Source organism: Alligator mississippiensis, chromosome 1 (assembly GCF_030867095.1).
Source record: "Alligator mississippiensis isolate rAllMis1 chromosome 1, rAllMis1, whole genome shotgun sequence".
Taxonomy (NCBI): domain Eukaryota; kingdom Metazoa; phylum Chordata; order Crocodylia; family Alligatoridae; genus Alligator; species Alligator mississippiensis.
The window spans coordinates 386,780,696-386,805,458 of record NC_081824.1 but is presented as its reverse complement, the minus strand read 5'-3'; the positions used below and the strand labels follow the sequence as shown (position 1 = coordinate 386,805,458).

The window sequence follows — 24,763 nt, the reverse complement described above, 5'->3', positions numbered from 1 at the left end:
AGCATGGCTCTGGCTGGCCAGGCTCATTTCGTGCGGCACACGCTGCCACCACATGCGCTTCCCTACTTTTTTTTTTTTTTTTTTTTTTGGCTTGGGCTTTTTGACACCAGGATCTCCCAGTGTCAAAAAACCCTGCCACACTGCAAATCAGCAGAGTGGCAAATATCTGAATGTGTGGCACATGCAGTTTGCTGCATTGCAGATGGGTCTGCAGCACCGAAAACTGTACATGCATGCTTGTCTGGATGCACCCAATATGGCAAGTACTGTACACTGTTAGACAGCCCTGCAGTAGAAGACCGAGGTCATCGCGGGAACCTGGTTTTCTCTGTTTAAAAATCCCAAATTCTCTGATTTAAAAAAAAAATGCAAGTTCTCCAATTAAAAAAAACCCAAAGTCCACATTTTTCCATGACTAAAATTAAATGCCATTTTATATATAAGTATCAGTTGAACACAATGTTTTATTGGTATCTTTATAATTTTAAAGCAATTTGGAAGCCTACCAGTGCCTCAATCATTATAATAAAATAAATTCTACATACCTATACATTTTGGCATTTGATTTCGTTTTACCATGGAAAAAAAATCAGAGCTCCTCCTACCCTCTTCGCTCACCAGGATGCGGGTCCAGCTGCAGCTGTCCCCCCAACAATCTCCCCACCCCCGCTTTGTGGTGCTGATTAGCTCCGATATGCCAGTGCCCAGCCCCTGCTGCTGCTCCTCACTCCTAATCCACAAACCCTGGCCCTGACAGTGTCCCTCACTCCCGACCCACAGCCCTCCCAGCCCTGTCAGTGCCCCTCACTCCCAACCCAACGAGCAAGGACACAGGTGACATACTAGGAGCGAGAGGGGCATGTGCCCACCCAAATTTCTGTGTCCACAGTGAGGTGTGGGGCAGCAGCCAGGCAACAACCAGCTCCAGGCAGGAGCTGCCTCTGCAGCCCAGCAGACAGGACCCAGTATGGAAGGAGAGCCGTGCTGCCATGACTGCCAAGATGAGGCATGGCAGTGGCACGGGAGCACCTCACCTTGGAGGCTATACTAGCATGCCACTCCTTCCCACTGGGCTGCGGAGGCAGCTCTTACCCAGAGCTGGTCCGGCCTAACTGCAGCCTTGCACCCCATTGCAGGCACAGAAAATGGGGGGGAGGGGGGGGGGAAAAGCATGCCCCTAGTGCATTGCCTGTGTCCCACAGACTTACCTGGAGGGAGCTGCGGGAGTTGCTCTCCATCATACTGCCTAACTGCCACATACCCCCTGCATCCTACTCCCCCCCACATCCCCAAACAGCCCCTTGTAGGCTGGAACTCTGTCAGCCTGCAAGGGGAAACCTACCGTTTCCCACATTTTTCTCCTTTAAAGGAGCAAATCCATTTTTCCATGGCAAATGAAAAACCCAGATCCCTGGTTATCAGTTAGGAAGGATCTAAAACAAAACAAAAACAAACCAACCAATTGTCTAATGCCTCGAAGAAAAAAAGTCAGCAGAAAAAGATGATACCCAGACCTGGATGATGCAGAAGATCAGAAGTGTTGTTAATTGTGACAGGAAAAAAAAGGAAATTATAGAAGAAATAAGAATTCAATTTTGGCCATACTAAGCTTAAAATCAAGGCAAGACATCCTTCTGATATGATTTTCTGTGATTTAGTAAAAGGAGGTGCCAAGAGATTGATTGTCTCTTGTATAATGATTATACTTGACTTAATTTGCTGGTGCAGCTTTCACATAGAAAAAGTAGTAAGCAGGTGGGGGAAAGGATGACTTCGTTGTTTTTGGGGGTGGGGGGGTTGTTTTTTATTTATAATTTATTTGCTGTTTTAGAATAAAGGGGGGGAGGTTAAAAAAAACTAATCAGTTAAAAGCAACCAATTAAAAGCACAGACCCCATTATGGAGCTAGTTAGGGAAAAAATAAAAACCACCACCAAAGAACAACTCATTCAGCCATAGGGCACAATAGATCCTGGGTTGTTGCCCTTTACTTCAAAAAGTGATCTTCACCTTAAAAAAGCTGGAGACCACTGGGCAAGACAAATGTGTCTTCCTAGCTTTAAATTAAAGGTGCAAATACCATACAGGCACTCTGTTTCTAAAAACAGATTAAGAAAATCCTTTTAAATTTTAACATAATTTTAAGAACAGCGCAAAAATCTTTAACAGAAGTAAATGTATTCTATTAGTCTTATAAATAGTTAGCATTCACTAAATTTCTATAAGCAACTTAACCTGTGTTTGAGCTTAACAGAATTTAGCCCTGTAAAAACAGTCTATGGTACTATTGCCTCATGCCCCATGAGTCTCTTAAGTTAAAGCAGTCACAGAAATGACTCTCCATTCAGAGAGAAGCACCCAATTCCTTTCTGTTAGTGACAGCTGAACAGACTTGCTACAAATGCCCTCTATAATACAGATCAGACATATGACAAATGGAAAGGGATTTAGTAAACACAGTTAGCATGACCTGTCTGCCTGCTAATAAAGACGTTCAGAGGATGTGGAAACCCAAATATGCACCCATACACATTCTAATGCACTCCTTATGGCAGTAAATTGATTGAATGCCAGGACTAATATTTTCTAACACCCTGGTCTTTGATCAGAGATTTGTCTCCAACTTAAGACTCAATCGTTAGGCGCTGCCAAAAGAGTGTTACAACAGACTTACACAAGTTGCAAGTATCTGAGCTTGACAAAGTAGTAAAAAAAGCTTTTTAAAATTGTGACTTTGGTAACACTGGCAAGTCAGGTGGGACAGATGAAACTGCCTTTCTAAAGACCTGAAGTGCCAAGCAAACCATAACTCCAGGAAGTTGCCAAAAGGTAATGAAACCAGTAAAGTAATTTTGCAAAATATCCCCTAACAACTGACAATAAGGGAAATTAACTATACTAAATATCTGCAGTATCTAATCTATAGAAAGTGTGAGGAGTACTACAAATGTAACTGCTGGCAAGTACTACGGCTGAGAGAGAGATACAGAGAAAATATTTTACATAAAAAGCAGAATTTTCCGCACGCGAGATGGATCACAGTAGAATTGCAGAAAAAGGTCATTTTCCTTAAGTTTTTAAATATTGAGAAGCAAGAAGAGTTAGATCAGCAATTGTCTATATTACTGAAGCTTTAATAAATATATAGGTACCTAAAAAACCGTGCACCTCACTTCTACACCAAAAAATGAACCAACTAAAGTAGAAAAAATTCAGAAGCAATCCAGTAAAAAATAAAAAGTAAAATGAATTTAAATACACATTCAGGAAAGCATGAAGGAAATTAAGCCAAACTACAGTGCAGACTTCTTCCCCTCCCAAGAAATTTTTTTTTTTTTTTTAATCGGTTTTATAAAAAACACTCTTAAAATTGTTAAGATCTTACTTAATCAGCAAAGAACTGAGTATGAGGGAAAAAACTGATGTGAATTTGCCTCCATTTTGCCAGTAATATACTCGTATCAAGAACAAGATACAACTAAACTTGAACTGCTGTCAAGAACAAAACAGAAACCTAGATCATCCCTCCCAAATATTCTCTCACCTGAATACTTTGGGGCAGAACCACTGTTGAATTCACAAAAAAGTTATTCTAACTTCAAGTATGATTCTGTTCTTGCACCAATATTATTTCTCTATTCAATTTTAACAGGACTGCAGAATGATTACTGACAGTGACAGGACAACAAAGTTGCTGAAGAAACCATATCTAAGAAACTGAATACTGCTGCAAATTATGTGTTGAAAAATTATAAACTGGGGCTCTGTGTTATAAGGCAATGAAATAAATCATTTACACACAATAAAGAAGCATTTTCTCAAAAGTGAGGAGTCTCAAACAGCAACCCATTGGCCAGTGAGTTAATAGAAATGAAAGCCAATACAAAGTACAGGTGAGAAAGCAGAAGTTGACAAAATAAGCTGTCCAAACATAGGAAAAGCATCAACTACTGCATAGAAAGATGGACACAGGAAAACCCAGTCAGCTGCTTGTAAACAGTTTCAGATATGGAAATAAAGACCACCACCATACGAATGCCAGACAAAGAACAATGATTCCAGAAACCAGCTAGAAGGGAAACAGAAAAATGAGGGTTACCAAGAGAAATTCAGATTTCCAAAGTAATATATGTAGGAAAATTACAGGGAAGCAGAGAAAACTGACAGCAGTATTTCATCTAACCCAAGTTGCCTAACATTAGTTACCTAAGCAGCAAGCAGAATAGTTAGCTTAATTGAAACTGATTATAAATAAACAATTCCCTCAAAGTAAAACATCAACACCATGCTTCAGTGTCCCAACATGTGATGGGACATTGAAGCTCAGCAGTGCAGCATCTCAAACTAAGAGAAGATCATCTCCCATCATTGGTCCCTTCCCCCCCCACCAACCAAAGTAAGAGACAGGCGCCACTGTTGCAAGTTACCTAATTATGGCTTCTTTGCTTTTCATTCCATCCAGGAAGAGCACACACCAACTGCAGAAACTTCCTCAGCCTGACAAGGGTTTTTAAACCCAAAAGCTTGCTTAAATATTTTTTTCCAAGTATTTAAGTTGGTCTACTAAAAAAATAACAGATTCACCCAAAGAACCTTGTCTGCCCACGTCTTTAAATCAACACGGCTACAACCTACAACCCTGTAATTATGCACCAGCACCTAGCTTTACTACTAGTAAGGAATATGCATTTCTTCATACTGATTAGTAGAGTCAAAACTTAAAGTTAGTGCAAAGGCAAAAAACACTAACGTAAAGCTAGGTTTATGCAGGCCTGGACACAAAGAGTGTAACAGCAGTGGTAAACCTGACTTGCTACCAGGCTTTAACATCTTTATATTAAAAAAAAAAAAGATAAAAAAAGAAAACCCTCCCCTCCCCACCCCCCAAAATGCACTAGTCAAAATGCCTAAAATGGATTCTTTTGTCACTAACAAAGTTTGACATTTTGAAGGTATGAACCAAGACAGAAAGTTTACAGCAGATTAAGTCTGCTATTCTAGTCGATACTCAATAGATAAGACCCTTAGACAAAGCATCAATGTCAGAAGAGACAGTAGTATCAAGAACCCAGGGCTAAGCCAGCAAAAAAGAACAGTCCAAAGGCTTATCTATACTTGAAAGTTAATGAAGATTAAGACAGGATGTGAATTTAAAGAGCAACTGCTACTTCAGAAAGTAGGTTTCTTTCCCTGCTCAGTTCAATCCACTTTCAAGGTAAATTGAGATAAACAGAAGCAAGACACTGTCTTGAATAACTGTGTCCACAGATGGAGCTATTCAATAACAGATACTTGCAAAAAAATCATGCCATTTGCAGATAAGCCCCAAGAGATCAAGATTTGTACAAACCAGGAGTGAACTTGAACGAGTTATTCAACATACAAAACTTTCTCTAGAGATGGAGAGAAAAAAAAACAAATCTGTAATGCTATTTAGCAACAGCAGCATGAAAAAGAGAGCAATAGTCTAAAATTCTTATCAGGAATGACCAACCTCTAGCCTGCAAAGCCACAACATCTGGCCTGCAAAAATCCCCACAGGTCAGAAGAATTGGCAGCTGGGGAACCAGGGAAGCTCCACACAGCTGGGTCCAAGTCAGCCTAGACCACTGCAGCACAGTGAGATCAGGGCCAGGTCTGTCTTGTGCGTGTCCAGATCAGGGCTGGCCTGTTCACCCCCATCCCTTCCCCACACACATCCAGATAGGGGCCAGGCCGTTCCCACCCCCACCAATAGATGGCTCAGACCACGCATCTACCAGCCCATGGCTGGGTGGGGCCCTGCCCACTCGGATCAAGCTCACCAGCTGGATCCGGTCTATAGTTGAAACTGGCACCGCTCATCTGGCCCATGGGGCAAAAACACTGGATACTACTGGCCTAAACTATAAGGAACTGAATGATGCAGGGAGAACCCCACCAGCCATTCCTTCAAATCAAAGAAGCCACGAATAAACGAGAAGGTAGATCTAACATGAAGAATTAAAATTAAAGGAAGATGACATATTTGTGGCTGAATAAAGTTATCATAACACTTCCCAGGCTGTTAGGAAAGCCAAGGCAGTTACGGAACTAGGGCTAGCATCAAGGATCAAGGACAACAAAAAGTCCTTTTTTAAAATACATAGGGAGTATGAAGAAAGCACCGGGTAACATGGGGCCCCTACAGGATATGCTAGGCAATCTGGTGGTTGCACCAGAAGAAAAGGCAGACCTTTTTAACAATTTCTTTGCCTCCATTTTTTTGTGCGAGGACCAGGACTCCCCCACTGGGATTCACAATGGACTCAGGAGAGACTCCGACAGGCCTAGGGTCAGGGAAGACCAAGTTAGGAAACTTCTGGAGGGGCTGGACGTGTTCAAATCAGCAGGTCCAGATGCTCTCCACCCTAGGGTGCTGAGGGAATTGGCAGGGGTTATTGAGGGGCCCCTGGCACAGCTTTATGACCACTCGTAGTGCTCTGGCCAGGTGTCAGACAAGTGTAAGAGGGCCAACGCGGTCCCCATTTTCAAACAAGGGAGGAGGGAGGACCCAGGCAACTATAGGCACGTTAGTCTTACTTCAATCCTGGGGAAGCTCTTTGAGAAGATTATCCAGGAGTACATCTGGGAAGGACCGGCAGGGGGGACGATGCTCAGGGGCAACCAGCACGGGCTCATCAGAAGCAGGTCCTGTCAGACCAACCTGACTGCCTTCTACGACCAGGTCACAAAATCCTTGGACACAGGAGTCGTGGTGGATGTAGTCTTTCTGGACTTTAGGAAGGCTTTTGACACTGTCTCTCATCCCATTCTCATTAAAAAATTAGGCAACTGTAGCGTTGATGCCTACACAGTCAGATGGGTCACAAATTATCTGGAGGGCTGCACCCAGAGAGTGGTGGTGGACAAGTCATTTTCAACCTGGAGGGACATGGGCAGTGGGATCCCCCAGGGCTCGGTCCTTGGGCCTGCACTGTTTAAGATCTTCATCAGCGACTTGGACGAGGAGGTGAAAAGCACCCTGTTCAAATTTGTGGATGACACTAAGATGTGGGGAGAGGTGGTCATGCTAGAAGGGAGGGACAGGCTACAACTAGATCTGGACAGGTTACAGGGGTGGGCAGATAAGAACAGGATGGGATTCAATATTGACAAGTGCAGGATACTACACTTGGGCAGTAAGAACCAGCACCATACCTATATGCTGGGGAACTTCCTTCTCGAAAGCACAGTGGCAGAAAGAGATCGTGGAGTCATTATCGATTCCAAAATGAACATGGGCCGCCAATGTGAGGACGCAGTCAGTAAGGCCAAACACACCTTGTCATGCATCCACAGATGCATCACAAGCAGGGCCAAAGAGGTGATCCTCTCCCTCTATGCAACACTGGTCAGGCCACAGTTGGAATACTGCATCCAGTTCTGGGCGCCGCACTTCAGGAGGGATGTGGCCAGCATCAAGAGGGTCCAGAGGAGGGCCACTCGCATGATTCAGGGACAGCAGGGCAGACCCTATGAGGAGAGGCTATGGGACCTGAACCTATTCAGCCTTCACAAGAGAAGGCTGAGAGGGGATCTGCTGGCCGTCTACAAACTTACCAGGGGGACCAGTGGGTAATGGGAGAGACCCTGTTCACCCGTGCACTTCCCAGAGTAACAAGGAATAACAGCCGTAAGTTGTTTGAGAGTAGGTTCAGGCAGGACATTAGAAGGCACTACTTCACAGCCTGGGTGGCTAGGATCTGGAACCAACTTCCAAGGGAAGTGGTGCTGGCTCCTACCTTGGGGGTCTTTAAGAGGAGGCTTGACGATTACCTAGCTGGGGTCATATGAGCCCAGTATTATCTCCTGCCCAGGGCAGGGGGTCGGACTCGATGATCTACTTAGGTCCCTTCCGACCCTACATCTATGAATCTATGAAAATGGTGATCAAGCTGGATCTACCAGTAGGAAAAATTTCCAATGAGACTGATGCTATTATATGCACAACTGCTAGATACTAATACCAAAAATAGAAGTGAAACCTTGGAACCAAAAACAACTAGATTGGGGAGAGGGATGTGATAGAGTGATATAATAATCCATTGACATTCCTATCTAACTAGAGCTCCAAAAAGACATTAACATACAAATACAAAATCTACTTACTGCCCAGTATCTAAATCCAACTATTAGGCTGGTGAATGTACAATGGAATTATCCTCAAGTTTGCCACATGTCTTACCAAGTACTTGTTTCTGCATCTTAACCTCAATCCTATCTAAGACTGATGTTTAAATGAAGCAATATTTACTTAAAAGATTATTCTAAACCTAGTGTTACACTTTTGGACAAGTAAACTTAATTCAATATATTTTTAAATAGCTTGCTGTATATCCAGTAACCTTAATACTCATAATACGGGAACTTCCTAGTTATTCAAGTTATTTCATGATATGAAATGAATAACTCTTGTACACTTTAAATGTTCAAAACTGCTCTTTCCAATTGGCAATGGAACTGTAAGTATGAGGAAAAACATCCCCAGTGTGATTAGTGAAATGCAGAAGTAATCTAGAAGTTGCCAGCAGTAGTATCATAGCAGGTGAGATAGGAGAGAAACTCAGACTGAACAGCAAATTTTGTTCAGAGAAATACTGGGGTATTAAACATATGAGAGAAAGCCAGCTTCACAGCATGAGAAGAATCAGCATTTTTACCACAATTTAAACAAGAGTGATTTTGTAGATCTCAGGACCTTAGTATTTAAAGGAAGCTGCATTTTAAGCTAAGCACAGATATTTTTCCTATTTTTCAGGGTACTAACATGCACAGAACCTTTCCAATGCAATTTTATCTGCAGTCTACATCCAAAGAGGCAAAAATCTGTAACTACACATGCTGAAATACTACAGTACCATGAATCTTTCTGCTAAGACTTGACTATCCATTGTAAGAAATTAATCAAGTAGAATGTCCAAACCATTACTAGACAAGCAAACAAATGCACAATATCACTATTTCAGAATCTGAACATCTTCCTCTTAGGACTTGACACAAAACCACCCATTCACTATTAAAATGCCACAATGTAACAGAATTTTTGTTCACTTCTACATTGGTTTGGAAGTTATAACTTAAATAAGCAGGGCCTGTATATCCCTTTAGGATGCATCTAACTGTTGTATCATGCCATGCAGATTTAGGCAAGTTAACTATATACGGTCTAAAATTACTTTTCTTGAAGGAAATACTAAGATGCAAGACTACATGCCCCTCTTCATTCACCAGTGAGATTAAGTTCCAATACCTTAATGCCTGAACATTCCTGTAGTCAACTGCACGTATCAAGGCATATAAACTTTACTTATACCAGAGCTGTCCAACTTCCAAGTAACCAGAGGCCATGTGCTGCACAGCCTCCCTTTCCATACTGGGCAAACAGCATGACACCTCCCTATCCCACAACACACACACATACGGGGGCACTCCCCTGCCAAAGGACAGGGACTGGAAACAGAAGCACAAGGAGGGAAAGGAACCGCAAAGACCCTGGCAGCAGCAGTTGTGGGAGGAGAGGCAGCTAGGCAGAAGCCTAAAGGCTACATATTGACCTAAGATTTCCAGTTGGACTGCACTAACTTATATCACTTAAGTCTAAATGACTTAAAAAGCTCAATCTGTCAATTTAAAAAAATGTCTGACTAGGAATGACATTCATATTGCAATTTTCTATTCCTCCCCTTCTACCCTTAAGTCCTTTCCCAACCTGCTCTGCTAATAACTTTAAAACTAATTAATTTAATACCTCCTCTACTTTACCCATAGATGTTTATGTAAAACTGTGCATCAATGTTTAACCTCTTAAGTCCTGTCAATATTTCTGTCACCAACTTTATCAAATAGTGACACATTCTGCATCACATTGTATGAGCTAAGAATCAGAGCTCAAAATAAATGCTTTCAGCTACTGATTGAGGATTAACTAGCATCAAAATAAATTAGAAATATTAAAATAATGTATAAAGTTATACATAAACTGTGTTTGTCATGCTTAAGAACTATGAAAATATTCCAAGGTGAAGAACAATTTAATGTTTTCACAAATGGCAGGTGCTTGTCAGTTGTCAGTGATGGTTCCAGCATGGTTGGAAGACCACCATATAAATAGTATGGGATAGCCAAGCAGAAGACTGCCAGACAAGTGGAAAAGTGCTTTAGGCTTAAAGCTACAGATGAGTTTAATTCATAAAACGTTCATTACATTGATAATTGTACATTTATTAATCCACCTTGTAAAGTACATCTCACTCTTGAGCAGTGAATGACAATATCAATATCAATCAATTCCTGCTGAAAAAGTATGTCTGAAGCTTGGGGGAAGTGAGCGGAAGAGAGGGGAGAAGTAGGAGAACCACACACTGGCAAAAGTTGCATCATTATTCTCATCAAGTTTCTATGGCCTTGATTAGCATTACTAGCTAGTATTGCCTTTATGCCACAGAAGGTTATATACATAAACCATGTCAGAGTCCTAGGAAATAGTTTAAAAGTGCACCTGGAAACAAAGAGAAAAATCAAATGATCTCATTCAACATCAAAATGTTTGCAACTTTCTTCCATCCCTCATTATTTATTATTAAGAGCACTGACATGAAAATAGAGCATGTGCTGTAAGGTTTAAATCGCCCTACAGCTGACTTAAAGCAGTCATATTTGAAACTACTGCGCTGTCAGAATCTCTATTTGAATATAGAAATACTGAAGTTACTTCAAATTACTTAACAAATTTTCATTATAGAAGCAATGTAAAAATACGATTGTTTTTATTCTGTCTAGAATTGAAAAGCCATTAAAGGATGTTAAAATGTTTAACATGTATATTCTAAACTAAATGTTTCTGATATAATATTCAAAAGGTGGGAAGAAGCAGACTGTTTGGCAGGCCAGATAAAAAAAACGCAAGCTGTACATGTGATGAGAAGCCATACAACTGTGTAGTGCTTTTTACTACAATTAAATTTTTTAATTGCTCAACAGAAACAATCTAATGTATAAAACACTGTAGCTCTTTTTAAGTTACCTAACTGCTTACTGAATTTGCAAACAGCAAAAAAGTCAGACCAGAGTATGGGTTAATAAAACCCCTCTCCATTCTTCAGCAATGTGAACAATGTGCCTTTACCACTAGAGAGGGTTAAAAACAGACATTCCACTGTTATTATAACCACAAACATACGGTTTAACTAAAATTCACCAAACTCTGTCCTTTAAATTGATCTTAGTTGGATCAACTAGCTAGTAATTTTCCCCAATAGCAGTAAGTGCTATGTCGAATACTTCTATCCAATTATGGAAGCTGGTGAAGCGTGCTAAAGCCATACAAAACTTATGAAATAACAGTACCTCATAAAAGAGGGTAAAAGGTAAATCCTTTTAAACATGCAGTAACAATCACTTGTTACTTTCAAGCAATTCACCTTTGCATGATCTCTCTCAATACATGATCACAGTCTGCTTTTCAATAGTATACAAGAAAACAAAACAAAAAAAAGGGTAGTTTATCCTATATCTTTCTATCAGAGGGTCACTGGTCATACCTTCATTATGTAAAACCCGACTCAATGCAAGAATTCAATCTCTTATTTTGCAACAAAATATACTGCGTCATCCCCCAAATTGTAATTCTCTCTAAATACAGGAAGCACTGTTTTGAGAAATTAAGTGAGTTTGTTAGTTTGACTATTATTATTTTAAATTGATCCTCCAAAGACCTTACTTTTTCAGTTCCCAGAGTTAAAAACTTACTGAAAACTCCTAATATACAACAAATTAATTACAACCTGACCTCTTAACTACTGGCATCTAGTTAGGGTTAGAACTAGCTGGAAAAGGTTACTTTTTTTTCCAAAAGTTCCTAGAAAATGTGAACCTCTTGTCAAAAAAAATGTCATCCCTTGATTTTTCTACCAATCTATTTCTGAGTGCAGACCTGGTATAATAGAGCTAAGACCCCCCCTTAACTGATGTTATTTTGACAGCGGAGTCATTCAGCCTGTAAACTCTCTCTTCCAACAGAGTTTGCATGCTGCTGTTCTGTTGGTTATGATGAGTCAGTGATAGCAAAGAGATGGTGATTCTGTATTAAGACCTCACACTGAAAGGTTACTTAGTGGTTTTTAAGAGTTCTACAGTCCAAATATGGTCAAATTCACTAGCAATATCCCTGTTTTGTACTTTAACAATACAATGAAGCTCTACATCTGATTTAGCTAATGCATTTTGGTTTCTGCACCCTGTTCTGAAGTGTGCTGGCAACTTCACGTCATACCAGTGTAACTGGCCTGGCAAATACTAAAGGAAACGTTTTAAAATTGTATGCATCTTCCTTCACTTAAGTCATCACACAGATAATCTGTTTCTGTGATTCCCCCCATACAATGGGGATGGGGGTGGGGATCACAGACTTCCAGCACATAGCACACAGATGGAGTTCAAACACAAAAACTCTTAGGACAGTTCTAAGAAAGTTATAATTATACCAAACTAAACTTAAAAGAAATCCCAACATGACACCTTTCTTCCACCATCATGTCCCCCAACACAATAATCGGACAACTGAGGCTGAACCTAAACTATCTAATGTTCCTGTTTGTCCTCCCAGATTACATGAAACCCACTGAAGCCTCCTGTTCGGAAAAAGAAAGAGCGACACAAGCCTGGAAACCAGGCATGCCAAGAGCAGCAACACTTCCAGAGCTCCTGCATGAACCAACGGCCGTAGTGTTTGTCAAGAACCTGGTGCCTGCTTGCGCCTCCTCTGAGTCAGGCAGGCAGGGTCCTCACCTTGCCAACAAGAATCGGGAGGTGACATTACTGTATTGGCAGGACCCTTCTCTTCTACATCTTTTTTTTATTTTCAAGAAGTGTGGGCGGGGGGTGGGGAGCAAAGCTGTGCTGTCCAGCCGCACCGTACAATGCAGAGCAATGACGCACAGATTCACCTCATCCACTCGCCCCCTAGTATGAGGTGTGGGCACCCTGTGCCGCAGCCAGGGTGCTGGGCAGGAGGGGAAATCCATCCTGGGGAGGGAACAATGGGAGGGAGGGAGGCAGCTGGGAGCCTGCAGGCCTGGCTGGGCCAGAAGATGAAAGCAGGGAAGGATTCAACTCAGCAAGGTCTTCTCCGCCGCTCACAAAGCAACAGCCGCATCCGCCGCCGCCCCTGCAACTATGGCGGGGTCCCTGCTGCGCCCCTGCCCGCGGCTGCGCCCTGCACTCCCCATGTGGCGCTGCCCGCCCCGCCCCACAGGCCGGCAAGGGGGGCGCCGGCCCCGGCAGCACGTGCCAGGCCCCAGCCCAGGTGCCGCCGCCCCCCCCCCGCCTCCCAACGCAGACTCGGGCGGGAGCCGTGACAGCGGGGCCTGCGCAGCCCGGGGCGGCGAGGCGTTACCTGGCGCCAGGGTGTCCGCCCGGGTCGCGGTCGCTCAGCACCGCCGTGTAGATCCGCCGGTAGCGCTCGGCCAGGGCCCGGCCCGACAGCAGCAGCTGGGAGCGGCCTCGGCAGCCAGCAGGCAGCGGCCCCGGCGGCGGGCCCGGCAGCGCCGCCAGCCCCATGACCGAGCCGTCGCGGGGCGCCGCCGCCGCCCAGGCCCCGGTGCCGCGCCACGAGGCGGAGAAGCCGCCCTCGGCCCCGCTGCAGGCGGCGACGGGAGCCGAGGAGGAGGCGGCGGCGGCTGCAGCGCACATCGCCCGCCCCCCGCTGCCTCCCTCGGACGCAGGCGCCGCCGCTGCTGCTCTTGCTGCTGCCGCCCTCACCGCGGCCGCCCGCCCATGGGGCCGCCGCCGCCCCGGGCGCCGCTTATCCTCCCGGGCCTGGCTGCGGTGACCGCCCGGGCACTACCCCGCTGCTCGCTTCCCCGCCCGCCGCCGCCGCCGTCGCCGTCGCCGTGCTCGAGGGGCCGAGAGCCGCCGCCGCCCTCCTCTCCGCGTAGCCGCCGCCCCGCCCCTACCGCCGTGTGTCAGCCCGCGCACGGGATGAACCGCGCATGCGCCGCCGACAGTACAGCGGTTCAACCGCCTGGCCCCGGGAGATCTGGGAGCAAGACTGCCCGCGCGCCACCCGCACCTGCCTGGGGGAGGGGGGGCGTGACGTCACGTGGGGGCGCGCCCAACCCGCCCGCGGCCCCGCCCGGCGCGCCCCTGGCAGGGGCCGGGGTGTCCTTGGCCCTGCCCTGGAGCAGCCCCTGTGCGCGGCCGCGGGCTTCCCGCTGGCTCTGAGGCCTTAGGCTTGGCCAGCCTCATGTGGGGCTTAAACTTCCCAGGCTTTTGTAGGGCCAGATTTTACACGCACACGTATATATATGTGTGTTTACACGCATGTAGTATTTCCAGGCTTTCACAGGGCGAGATTTGATACATGCACATATACGTTTATGTATTTTATACCCACACGTATTCGCCCTGCAAAAAATGGAAATACTACATGTGTGTAAATATACATATGCACACACAAATATAAACATATATTTACATACTTGATATTTCCAAGCTTTATACATATTTATATACACACGTACGTATTTACACACGTAATATTTCCAGGCTTTTGCAGGGCCAGATTTTACAGCCACATAGATATGTGTATATGTATGTGTCTGCGTCTGTATATATCAGGGCTGAGCAAAATGCGACCCGGGGGCCGGATGCAGCCCACCAAGCCATTCTATCTGACCCACAGGGGCCCCCCCCAAATTAAGAAAATTAATATTTATCTGCCTCTGGCTGCCTGTCATGTGGCCCTCGATACCTTGCCAAAACTCAGTAAGCGGCCCTCTGCTCGAAGTAATTGCCTGCCCCTGGTATATATACACACACACATACATGCATATACATACATAAATATATAAATATATGTGTTAGGGATGTGCAAAATTTCACCAGCTGTTTCATTTTGGTGCTGTTCCAACTCATTTTGAGCCCAAAACAGCAACATCAAAACAAAACGAATGGCTTCAAAACAGCCTTGAAACTAAACGAGGGCAGTTGAAGTTTTCAAAAGTTTCAAAAGTTTTCAAGTTCGAAGCTGAAGCTGGGCTTTCCTGCAGGGATGCAGAAAGTAAGGAGAGGGAAGGGGAAGAGGGGAGAAGGACACAGTAAAGGCATGCCTTAACACACGCACAGTCGCACAGTGAGGGCATGCCTTAACACACACAGTGGAGAAGAAGCTCCTGCGGGAGGAAAGAGCTCGGTCACAGTTTGGCTGCCTGAGATGCTGTTGATGCTACTGTGCTAATGCTCACTAAGTTATTTTATTACCTGTTGTCATTTAAAGTGGTGGACTGAAATGAGGCTGTAGGGGAGGAGGAGTCCTCACTGTAGAGGCCCCACACACAGGGTCACCCATGTCACGAGTTTTGCTTGTCAGCAGCTTGAGATGAAGCTTTCCAAAAACCCCTGCACCTATCTCCTTGAAACATGGCAGGCTTCATGGCCTCAGCAAAGGCTACCCAGCTGAGCCTTCATACTTACAAGTGACATGAGTTTTGCTTTTCCTTGAAGCTTGGCAGGCTTCATGGCCTTAGAAGGGGCTACCATCTCTGCAAGGTTCATCTGAAATGAACAAGAAATGACAAAGTTATAGGTAGTTTCATGCTTCCTCATGATAGCCTATGGGCAAAACATTGAACCAGCGTCAAAACAGCTAAGTTTTGACAAAATGAAACAGAACAGTGCTTTCTAAATTAATCAAAACCTGAAACGAAACAGTGCCCTGTCGAAATAGCAAAATGGAAGTCAAAATGAAATGGTGCTGTTTCTCACAGCCCTAATATGTGTGTATATATACCTACACGTGTGTGTGTGTGTGTGTGTGTGTGTGTACAGGGGGCTGGATCCGATGATCTTACAAGGTCCGTTCCAGCCCTAATGTCTATGAAATCTATTAAATATACATAATGTATATATATATAGACACACACATATATACACATGCATATGCACATATGTGTGTATATGCATATATGTGTATATATACATTTACACACACGTACATATATGTGTGTGTATATGCGTGTGTATATATATATGTATTTATACACATGTAGTAGGCAACTGTTGATCCTCTGGATCATGATGTACAAGTAAGAGGTCTAGTCAGGTGCCAGATGAATCCGCTTGTGGCTGACAAGCCCAACTGGAAAGCAACACAGCTGGCTACAAATTTCACAGATCAGCATGTTGTCTGAGGTGGAGTCAGCACACTGCTTTCTTCTTTCTCACTTTTCTTCCATCCTCTGGATCAAAGCTGGTTCATGTTGAGCTGCACCCAGTGCCGCATGTTCCCTCCAGATTGGACAGGATTCTGCACGATCCTCCCAGCTTTTTATGTTGATGTTGAACAACTTCATATTTTTGCACAGGTCGTGGTACTGCCATACAGGGCAACTCTGCTGTCTAGAGCCATCTCAAATCTCATTATACAAAATGTTCTTGGGGTTATGGTCTTTTCCAATTCTCCTGACATGGCCAATCAATCGCAACCTCTTCTTTTTATAGTGGTTTTTAAGTGTGTCAGTCCTGTGCACTCCAGCACTTTTGTGTTTTGTATTCTGTCTTTATTTTCAGAATCTTACACAGCCATCTCATGTATATGCATATGTATATATATGTGTGTGTAACAGGGAACCAGAGGGCAGGCTAAGCTAAGCTAACTGCTAGAGGACTAGCCACCAGAAAGCACAAGGCCCATAACAGGACAGGGGCGACCCCTGGGGGGATGACTACCCCAGGAACTAGCTGCAAGAAGTAATATGCACAGGGGGTGGACATCTAGGTTGCCTAGGAGCAAAAGAACTACAAGCAGCTCAGCTAACCCACCACCGAGAAGGGCAGGTCAGCCCTCAAGCCAAAATGGAAATCCCTGTGGGTGGCTGGAAAGCCATCTGACAGGAAGGGTCAGGGCTTTTGAGGTACATAAGGCCAGTGCCTGAGGACCAGGGATCCTGGTTTTCTCTGATAAAAAAAATCCCCAATTTTCAGATTAAGAAAAGTAACTCCAAATCCACCTTTTTCCATGATTAAAATGAAACACCACTAAAATATTATCTATACATACAAAAGGTTTAGTCTGTCTGTCTGTGTGTCTGCCTGTGTGTCTGTAACTCTCCTGGGGGGGGGCGTGACTCCTGGCAGTGCGGGGCTCCAGCCAGTGCTGCGTCAAGAATGGTGGTGGCCACCCGCTGCCCTGGGGTCGGGGGTGGGGCGCGGGGCCAGATGCAGAGCAGTGGGGGAGTGGGTGGCACATAGCCAGATGCAGAGCAGCGGCAGCACAGGGCAGTGGGTGGCAGCAGCATGTGCAAGCTTCCCCCGGCTTGTCCTGGGAGGCAGCGCAGGGTGATGGGTGGCAGCACTCCATACCCGCCTGCTCCCGCTCTCCCATGTCATTCTTGACGGGCAATTCACTAGTCTATATATAGAGGTGTTTCATTTTGATCATGTAAAAAGATTACTTTTTTAATCTGAAAATTGAGGATGATTTTTTTTCCCTGAGAAAACCAGGATCTCTGATGCTAAGCTTCTCAATGGTGGACACCATCTTTACTCTGAAAGCCTGATCCTGACCAATGTGGAGTCATGGCGACTGCTACTGAAGTCTTTACTGTTCAGGGTGAGGCCACAAGTATTTGAAATGCTTTCCTTAGCATTGCATGGTGTTCTGTTAACTTTGTTTTGCACTATCAGAGGGCACTCTCAGTGTCTATAGCAATCCTTATGGCCTTGGGATTGGCATGAGTGATGAAAGGGATGGCAGAGCAGCCCTTTCATCCCACATGTCTCCCTTCTACCTATGTAACTTAGGCAGGGGTCACATTACAGGAGGGATCACGGGGGGCTAGGCCTCCCCCTTTCCCCACCAGAAGAGACGAGAGCTGCCCCATAAGAGATAACGTCCTCACCTTGGGGTTTATCGGAGAAAACCAGGACAGAAAACCCTCCTGAGGACAGTCTGGCAGTCTGGCCCAGCAAGCAGCAGGGAGAGGAGCTCTAGAGCAGGAGGGATGCAGAAAGGGATTTACCGGTGCTCAGGCTATCCCCGAGAGATCCAAGTATGTTGCTAAAAGGGACTTATAATGTGTGAGGAAGTTATTGACCCAGAGTGTAAGATTTTTGTTGTTGTTGTTACACTGCTTGTGGGTTTGAATGTATGTTCTGATTAAGACCTGGAGGACCATAGGGTGGCTGAAAGGGAGGACAAGAGACCACACAGGGGTGCCTGGGAGGCATTCCAGATTTTCATATCAGGGGCAGGCTCCAGCCATGCAGGCCAGGGCCAAAGGCCCAAGCAGAGCAAGATGGACCAAGGGCCAGACAAGGCTGAGGCCCAGAAACCCAGCCAGATGACCTGTACAGGTGGTGCATGAATCTAGAATAACATCTGCGAGGCACAGACATGGCTGTAGGGGCATAAGAAGGCCATATAACTCCATCAAAATAACTCCATCCAAGTGCCAGGTGAGAGAAAAGGGAGCGTACTTGAGGAGTCAGAGCAGGGCAGGAGCCATGTGGTCATGAGGGGGTAACACGTCTTCCCCTAGGGCTCAGTCCTACCACAATATGTTTGTGTGTGTGTAAATATGTGTGTGTGTGTGTGTGTGTGTGTGTGTACACACACGTACAGAATTACTATACATCAGGGATATCAAGTATATGGTCTACAGGCCAGTGGGGTCCATAAGTTGCTGGACCAACCCCATGTTCCAACCCCAGCCCCTCATGCCCTATGCAGTGTGCAGAGTGTATGCAGTGTGTAGGGTGGACCTGGTGCCGCACCCCTTGCACACAGCCCAGGGAGCTGGCCTAGGGAGCACGCTGCAGTGAGTGAGGTGACTGGCAACAGTCCATCATGGCTTCCCAGAGTGTGAGCCCCTTCCCAGAAGGGGGCCACACTGTAGGGCCAGCACAACTGCTGTGGAGCATGGTGGCGCTGTGCGGGCTTAGCCAGGCAGGGCTCCTGGGGAGGGCAGGGACAGGGGTTATTCCTCCTTTCTCCAGCCTCCAGTGGGAGATCAGCCGGGGGTCCTATTCTGGGCAGGGATGAATGCTGCGGTGACAGCAGGCAGACCTGACTGCCAGTGGGGGTACAGGGGACACTAACTCTCCTCCCTGCCCTGCTCTGCCTCAGGGGCCATGGTGCCCGGTGCTGCAGAAGGAGGAGGGAGCAACCAGCAGACCCTCAGGTCCCTGCTGGTGGCACAGGAAAGGGGATATTAAACCCCTCTCTGGCCAGACCCCCACCCTTGCCTATCCCTGCTTGGGCTGGGGAGCAGAGGGGCAGGGCAGCCTGGCTGGACTAGAGCAAAGAGCCCCTCTCAGCCCAGGGAGCATGCTGGGATGCTGGGGGTCTCTGGTTTATTTTAAACCAGCAAGGAGTCTGGGACAGAAACAGTGTAAACCAGTTTGAGTCAAATCATTTAAGTCTGATACTACATTCAGCTGGGTTTATCTCAAACTGGTTTCAGCAATTTTGAAATTGGTTTATGTGCACTGAATGTCTGTTTTGTTACAGATTTAAACCAGGTTCTGATCACTTAAACCAGTTTAGGTGTAATGTCTGCCCCTAGCCTTGAAGACTTCCAAGGTTGGGGACTGCACCACCTCCTTGGGAAGTCTCTTCCAGATTCTGGTCACCCTTACCATAAATAAATTCTTCCTTCCATGTTACCTGAAACCATCCTGTAACAGATTCAACAGGAAATAGCATTCATACATGGAAATTTAACACATTCACATATTTCACAGGAAGGGCCTTAGAAAGGGGAGAGACAATGAACCTAGAATTTGAGTGCCCAAGCCATTTATTAATCTATTAGGTTTGAAAACAGTGGGAGGCTGTAACAGGAGACCCAAACATTGTTACTTGGACTCGAGGGAGGAGGAGGAAGACGACTCAGTCAATACACCCAAAGCCTATGCCAAGGCAGTCAACAGGAAGGCAGGAGCTCTGGCAGATGGCATCCAGGAGAGGACTGTGAGAAAATGTTTGATAGGAGAATGGGGATTGAAGCATTGAGTCTAGACAGAGGGATCTTATGCCATGAAGCCAGGGGCTCCTGACATTTTAAGAGGAGAGAGCAGCAGGAGCACAGGCTGATCCTTAATTAAGAGAATGAAACCTCCTATGCATGGGGAAAGGAAAGGCATGTGATTGGAAGGAGGTGGGACTCCCAGGTCAATGAGGCCAGGCCCTAAGCCCAAGCAGGCAATCAAGCCCTGAAGGCTTCAGAGCGAGGAACTTCCATAGGGAAGCAGACTGCAGGAAGCAGTGCCCAGGGGAACAGAGGCTACGCGCAAGGGTGAGAAGCTGGCCTAGCCTTCAAAGTTATAGTTCATGGGAGGTGAACTCCATGAAGGCAGTGAATAGATTATAGTTGTACTAAAATATGTTTGCGTTTGAAGCAGTTGCTTGCATTTTTGTTTTAGTTTAAACCAGAGGACTGGATGTGGCTGTAACGGGTAGAATGGAAGCCACAGGGGTGCTATAGGGGCACCCAGCTTAGAGGTCTACCAGAACTGGGGACCCAGTAGGTTGTGTGGGGCTAAAGCCCAAACACTGTAGGAAGCAGACTTGAGAGCTGCCTTGCCTTGGGCCAAAGATGCCAAAGAGGACTGAGCTTAACCAAGAGTATCCTTGCCCAAGGCAGGAATGCCAGGGGAGCTGATACAGGGTGCTAGGGTCCCAGAGACCAGATACCCAGAGAAGGCTGAGGCTGAGACAGCCAGGTCCAAATCAGTGGACCAAGGCTGGAAGCAAAATGTAAAAGGATTGTGCCACACAAATCATGTTCACTTTTAAAAAAATGTTCTTTGATTTACAGCAAAATTTGCTGTATAGTCCCCATGGGTTGGACCTGTCCTGTTCCTTTCTCATTTGTAAGAGTGAGAAATTTCATGCCTGCTTTTCTACCTTCACCACTAAAATTCATTTCCTGGCCCATATAATCTTTTGACTTAACTATTGCCAGCTTCTCTGCGCTTCCCTGAATCCCATTTTACCCTATTACATTCTAATGTAGTCTCTTTTATACCATCTACTTCTACCACTCCAACAATATCCTCTTACTCCTTGAATTCGCTTGTTTCATCCCACATTTATATCATATTAGAATTTTTCATCCTTAGCGTCAGATCTCTGTACAAGACATAGATCTTTGTCCATATTTTCACTTTATTTCTGTCATGACCCAATGTTTGTGTGCGCGCTTCGGCACTGCAGAATTATTTCCTGCCACATGGAGCTTTCTTTGCACGGTGCAATTCTCAGCTGCAGAGAGAAAACCCTGGTGCAAAGGAGTTCCCGCCACCCGTATGTAAATTTGTTTCCCACTATTGGCTGTTTCTAAATTATTCCCACATGGCGGCTAGCGATTGGCTTGCTAGCCGTATAAGAGGCTTGAGCAGTTTCCACCCAAGTTGTAGAGGACTCCACAACCACCTGCCACCCCGACACCTTAGCCCGGCAAGTATGCTGCTTCCCAGGGGCCTGCATCTGGGACATTGCGGAGAGGATCCCCAAGCTCCTCAAACCCACAGACCACTATCCCATGCTCCTTATTCATGTGGGCACCAATGACACGGCTCGGAGCACTCCCAGCCAGGTCATGAGGCGCTACAGGGATTTGGGAGCGGGGCTTAAGGGTCTGGGGGCACAGGTGGTGTTCTCGTCGATCCTCCCAGTCTCAGGCTATGGGCTGAGAAGGGACAGGAGGATCTATGTGGTCAATCAAAGACTGCAGCGCTGGTGTCGTCAGGAAGGCTTTGGCTTTCATGACCACAGCCCGCTCTTTGGCGAGAGAGGCAGCGAGCTGCTGGGAAGAGATGGTCTCCACCTCTCTCTCCTAGGGAGGAGGCTCTTCTCAGCCAGACTGGCTGACCTGCTCCACCGGGCTTTAAACTAAGCCCGTTGGGGGACGGGGGGACTACCGTCACTGCTGGCCTGCGGAGCAATCCTTGCAAAGCCAGCGGATCACGGCACTCAAGGGAGCCCACCCCGGCCCCAGCCCTGGTAAAATCTGTGGGCAAGGAAGGAGCCCCCCAGGGGGCACTTGCCTGCCTGTACACTAATGCCAGGAGCCTGGGGAATAAGCAGGAGGAGCTCATCCTCCTGCTCAGTGCAAACAATTACGATGTCATAGGGATCACGGAGACCTGGTGGGACTCCACCCATGACTGGACCACGGGGATAGATGGCTATACCCTGTACAGGAGGGATCGTGTAGAGAAAAGGGGCAGGGGTGTAGCTCTCTATGTTAAGGAAAGCTACGCGTCCCTGCAAGCCGATATTGGCGACCAGGGTGGACGGCTGGAGACCCTCTGGGTTAAAATCCGTGGGGAACACAGCACAGGGGACACAATGGTGGGAGTCTATTACAGACCTCCCACCCAAAGTCCTGAGCTAGACCAGGAGTTTGCCCAGGAACTGGCTGAGGCAGCTTGCTCCAGGACCATGGTTGTCATGGGTGACTTCAATTACCCAGACATCTTGTGGGAGGATCGCTCAGCAAAATCTGAGCGGTCGCAGAGCTTCCTCTCATGCGTGGATGACCTCTACCTGACTCAAGAAGTCTATGGGCCAATGAGAGGCAAAGCGCTGCTTGACCTGGTACTGGCTACTGGGGATGACCTAGTCGGCAACCTAGTGATCGATGGGAAGCTGGGTGACAGCGACCACGAGCTGATCACCTTCACCATCCGCTGAAAAGCTGGCAAGTCAGTCAGCAACACGCAAATCCTTGACTTGAGCAAAGCCGACTTTGACAAGCTCAGGAGGCTTGTCAATGAGGCCCTAAGGGACTGTGACCACAGGGAGAGGGGAGTTCAACAAGAGTGGTTGCTCCTCAAGGGAGCGATCCTCAATGCACAAACTAAGTCTATTCCATCTCGGAGGAAAGGCAGCAAGAGGGCACAGCAGCCCCCCTGGCTCTCCAGAGACCTAGCAGACCTCCTGAGGCTAAAAAGAAAGGCCTACAAAGGATGGAGGATGGGAGTCACCTCCAAGGAGGATTATTCTGCACTGGTCCGGTCCTGTAGGGAGCTGACCAGGAAAGCCAAGGCTGCAACTGAACTCCAGCTAGCTTTGAGCATCAAGGACAATAAAAAGTCCTTTTTCAGATATGTGGGGAGCCGGAGGAAAAGCAGGGGCAACGTTGGACCCCTGCTGAACCAGATGGGGCAACTGACAACTGACACCCAGGAAAAAGCCAACCTATTAAATAGGTACTTTGCGTCAGTCTTTCATCAGCCCCATGGGACGCCCATGCCCGCTACAGGGCCGGGAAGTCTGGGTGAGGGTGATCCCCTGTTCTCCATTAATGCTGACTTCGTGAAGGAACATCTTGAGAAGCTGGATACCTTCAAGTCAGCCGGCCCTGACAATCTTCACCCCAGGGTACTCAAGGAGCTGGCGAGCATCATAGCCCAGACTCTAGCGCGGATCTTTGAAAACTCTTGGCACTCTGGTGTAGTGCCCAAAGACTGGAAGAAGGCCAATGTGGTGCCTATCTTCAAGAAAGGGAGGAAAGTGGATCCAGCTAACTATAGGCCCATCAGCCTGACTTCTATCCCAGGGAAGATCTTAGAAAAGTTTATTAAGGAGGCCATCCTTAATGGACTGGCCGACGCCAAGATCTTAAGGGATAGCCAGCACGGGTTTCTTGTGAGTAGGTCTTGCTTGAACAATCTCATTTCCTTCTACGACCAGGTGACCTATCACCTGGACAAGGGAGATGAGATTGATGTCATATATCTTGACTTCAAAAAAGCCTTCGATCTGGTGTCCCATGATCGTCTCTTGGAGAAACTGGCCAATTGTCGCCTTGGGTCCTCCACGATCCACTGGCTGGAAAATTGGCTCCGGGGTCGGACCCAGAGGGTAGTAATTGATGGAAGTCACTCATCGTGGTGTCCTGTGACCAGTGGGGTCCCCCAGGGCTCTGTCCTTGGACCCATACTGTTCAACATCTTCATTAATGATGTGGACACTGGAGTCAGAAGCGGACTGGCCAAGTTCGCAGATGACACCAAACTTTGGGGCAAAGCATCCACACCAGAAGACAGGCGGATGATCCAGGCTGACCTGGACAGGCTCAGCAAGTGGGCGGGCGAGAATCTGATGGTGTTCAACGCTGATAAATGCAAGGTTCTCCACCTTGGGAAGAAAAACCCGCAGCATCCTTATAGGCTCGGCAGTGCTATGTTGGCTAGCACTATGGAAGAAAGAGACTTGGGGGTCATCATTGACCACAAGATGAACATGAGCCTGCAGTGCGATGCTGCGGCTAGTAAAGCGACCAAAACGCTGGCTTGCATCCATAGATGCTTCTCAAGCAAATCCCGGGACGTCATTCTCCCCCTGTACTCAGCCTTAATGAGGCCGCAGCTGGAGTACTGCGTCCAGTTTTGGGCTCCACAATTCAAAAAGGATGTGGAGAAGCTTGAGAGAGTCCAGAGAAGAGCCACGTGCATGATCAGAGGTCAGGGAAGCAGACCCTACGATGACAGGCGGAGAGCCCTGGGGCTCTTTAGCCTGGAAAAGCGCAGGCTCAGGGGTGATCTGATGGCCACCTACAAGTTTATCAGGGGTGACCACCAGTATCTGGGGGAACGTTTGTTCACCAGAGCGCCCCAAGGGATGACAAGGTCAAATGGTCACAAACTACTACAAGATCGTTTCAGGCTGGACATAAGGAAGAATTTCTTTACTGTCCGAGCCCCCAAGGTCTGGAACAGCCTGCCACCGGAGGTT

The 24,763-nt window shown here is 46.6% G+C and overlaps 1 protein-coding gene across 19 annotated transcripts in view; it reads right to left on the bottom strand.

Moving 5' to 3' along the window:
• The window catches only part of MYCBP2 (MYC binding protein 2), a 289,476-nt gene extending 275,587 nt beyond the window's left edge, over window positions 1-13,889 (bottom strand). For 12 of the 19 annotated variants that reach the window (XM_059714687.1, XM_059716020.1, XM_059716685.1 and 9 more), the window contains exon 1: window positions 13,415-13,888. In XM_059714687.1, coding sequence (XP_059570670.1) covers window positions 13,415-13,710 — 296 coding nt within the window. In that variant the 5' untranslated portion in view covers window positions 13,711-13,888. Of the gene's footprint in view, window positions 1-13,414 lie in introns of all 19 variants that reach the window. The other 7 variants (XM_059712849.1, XM_059713661.1, XM_019488555.2 and 4 more) reach the window with 1 other exon arrangement.
• Window positions 13,890-24,763: the final 10,874 nt, after the last annotated feature.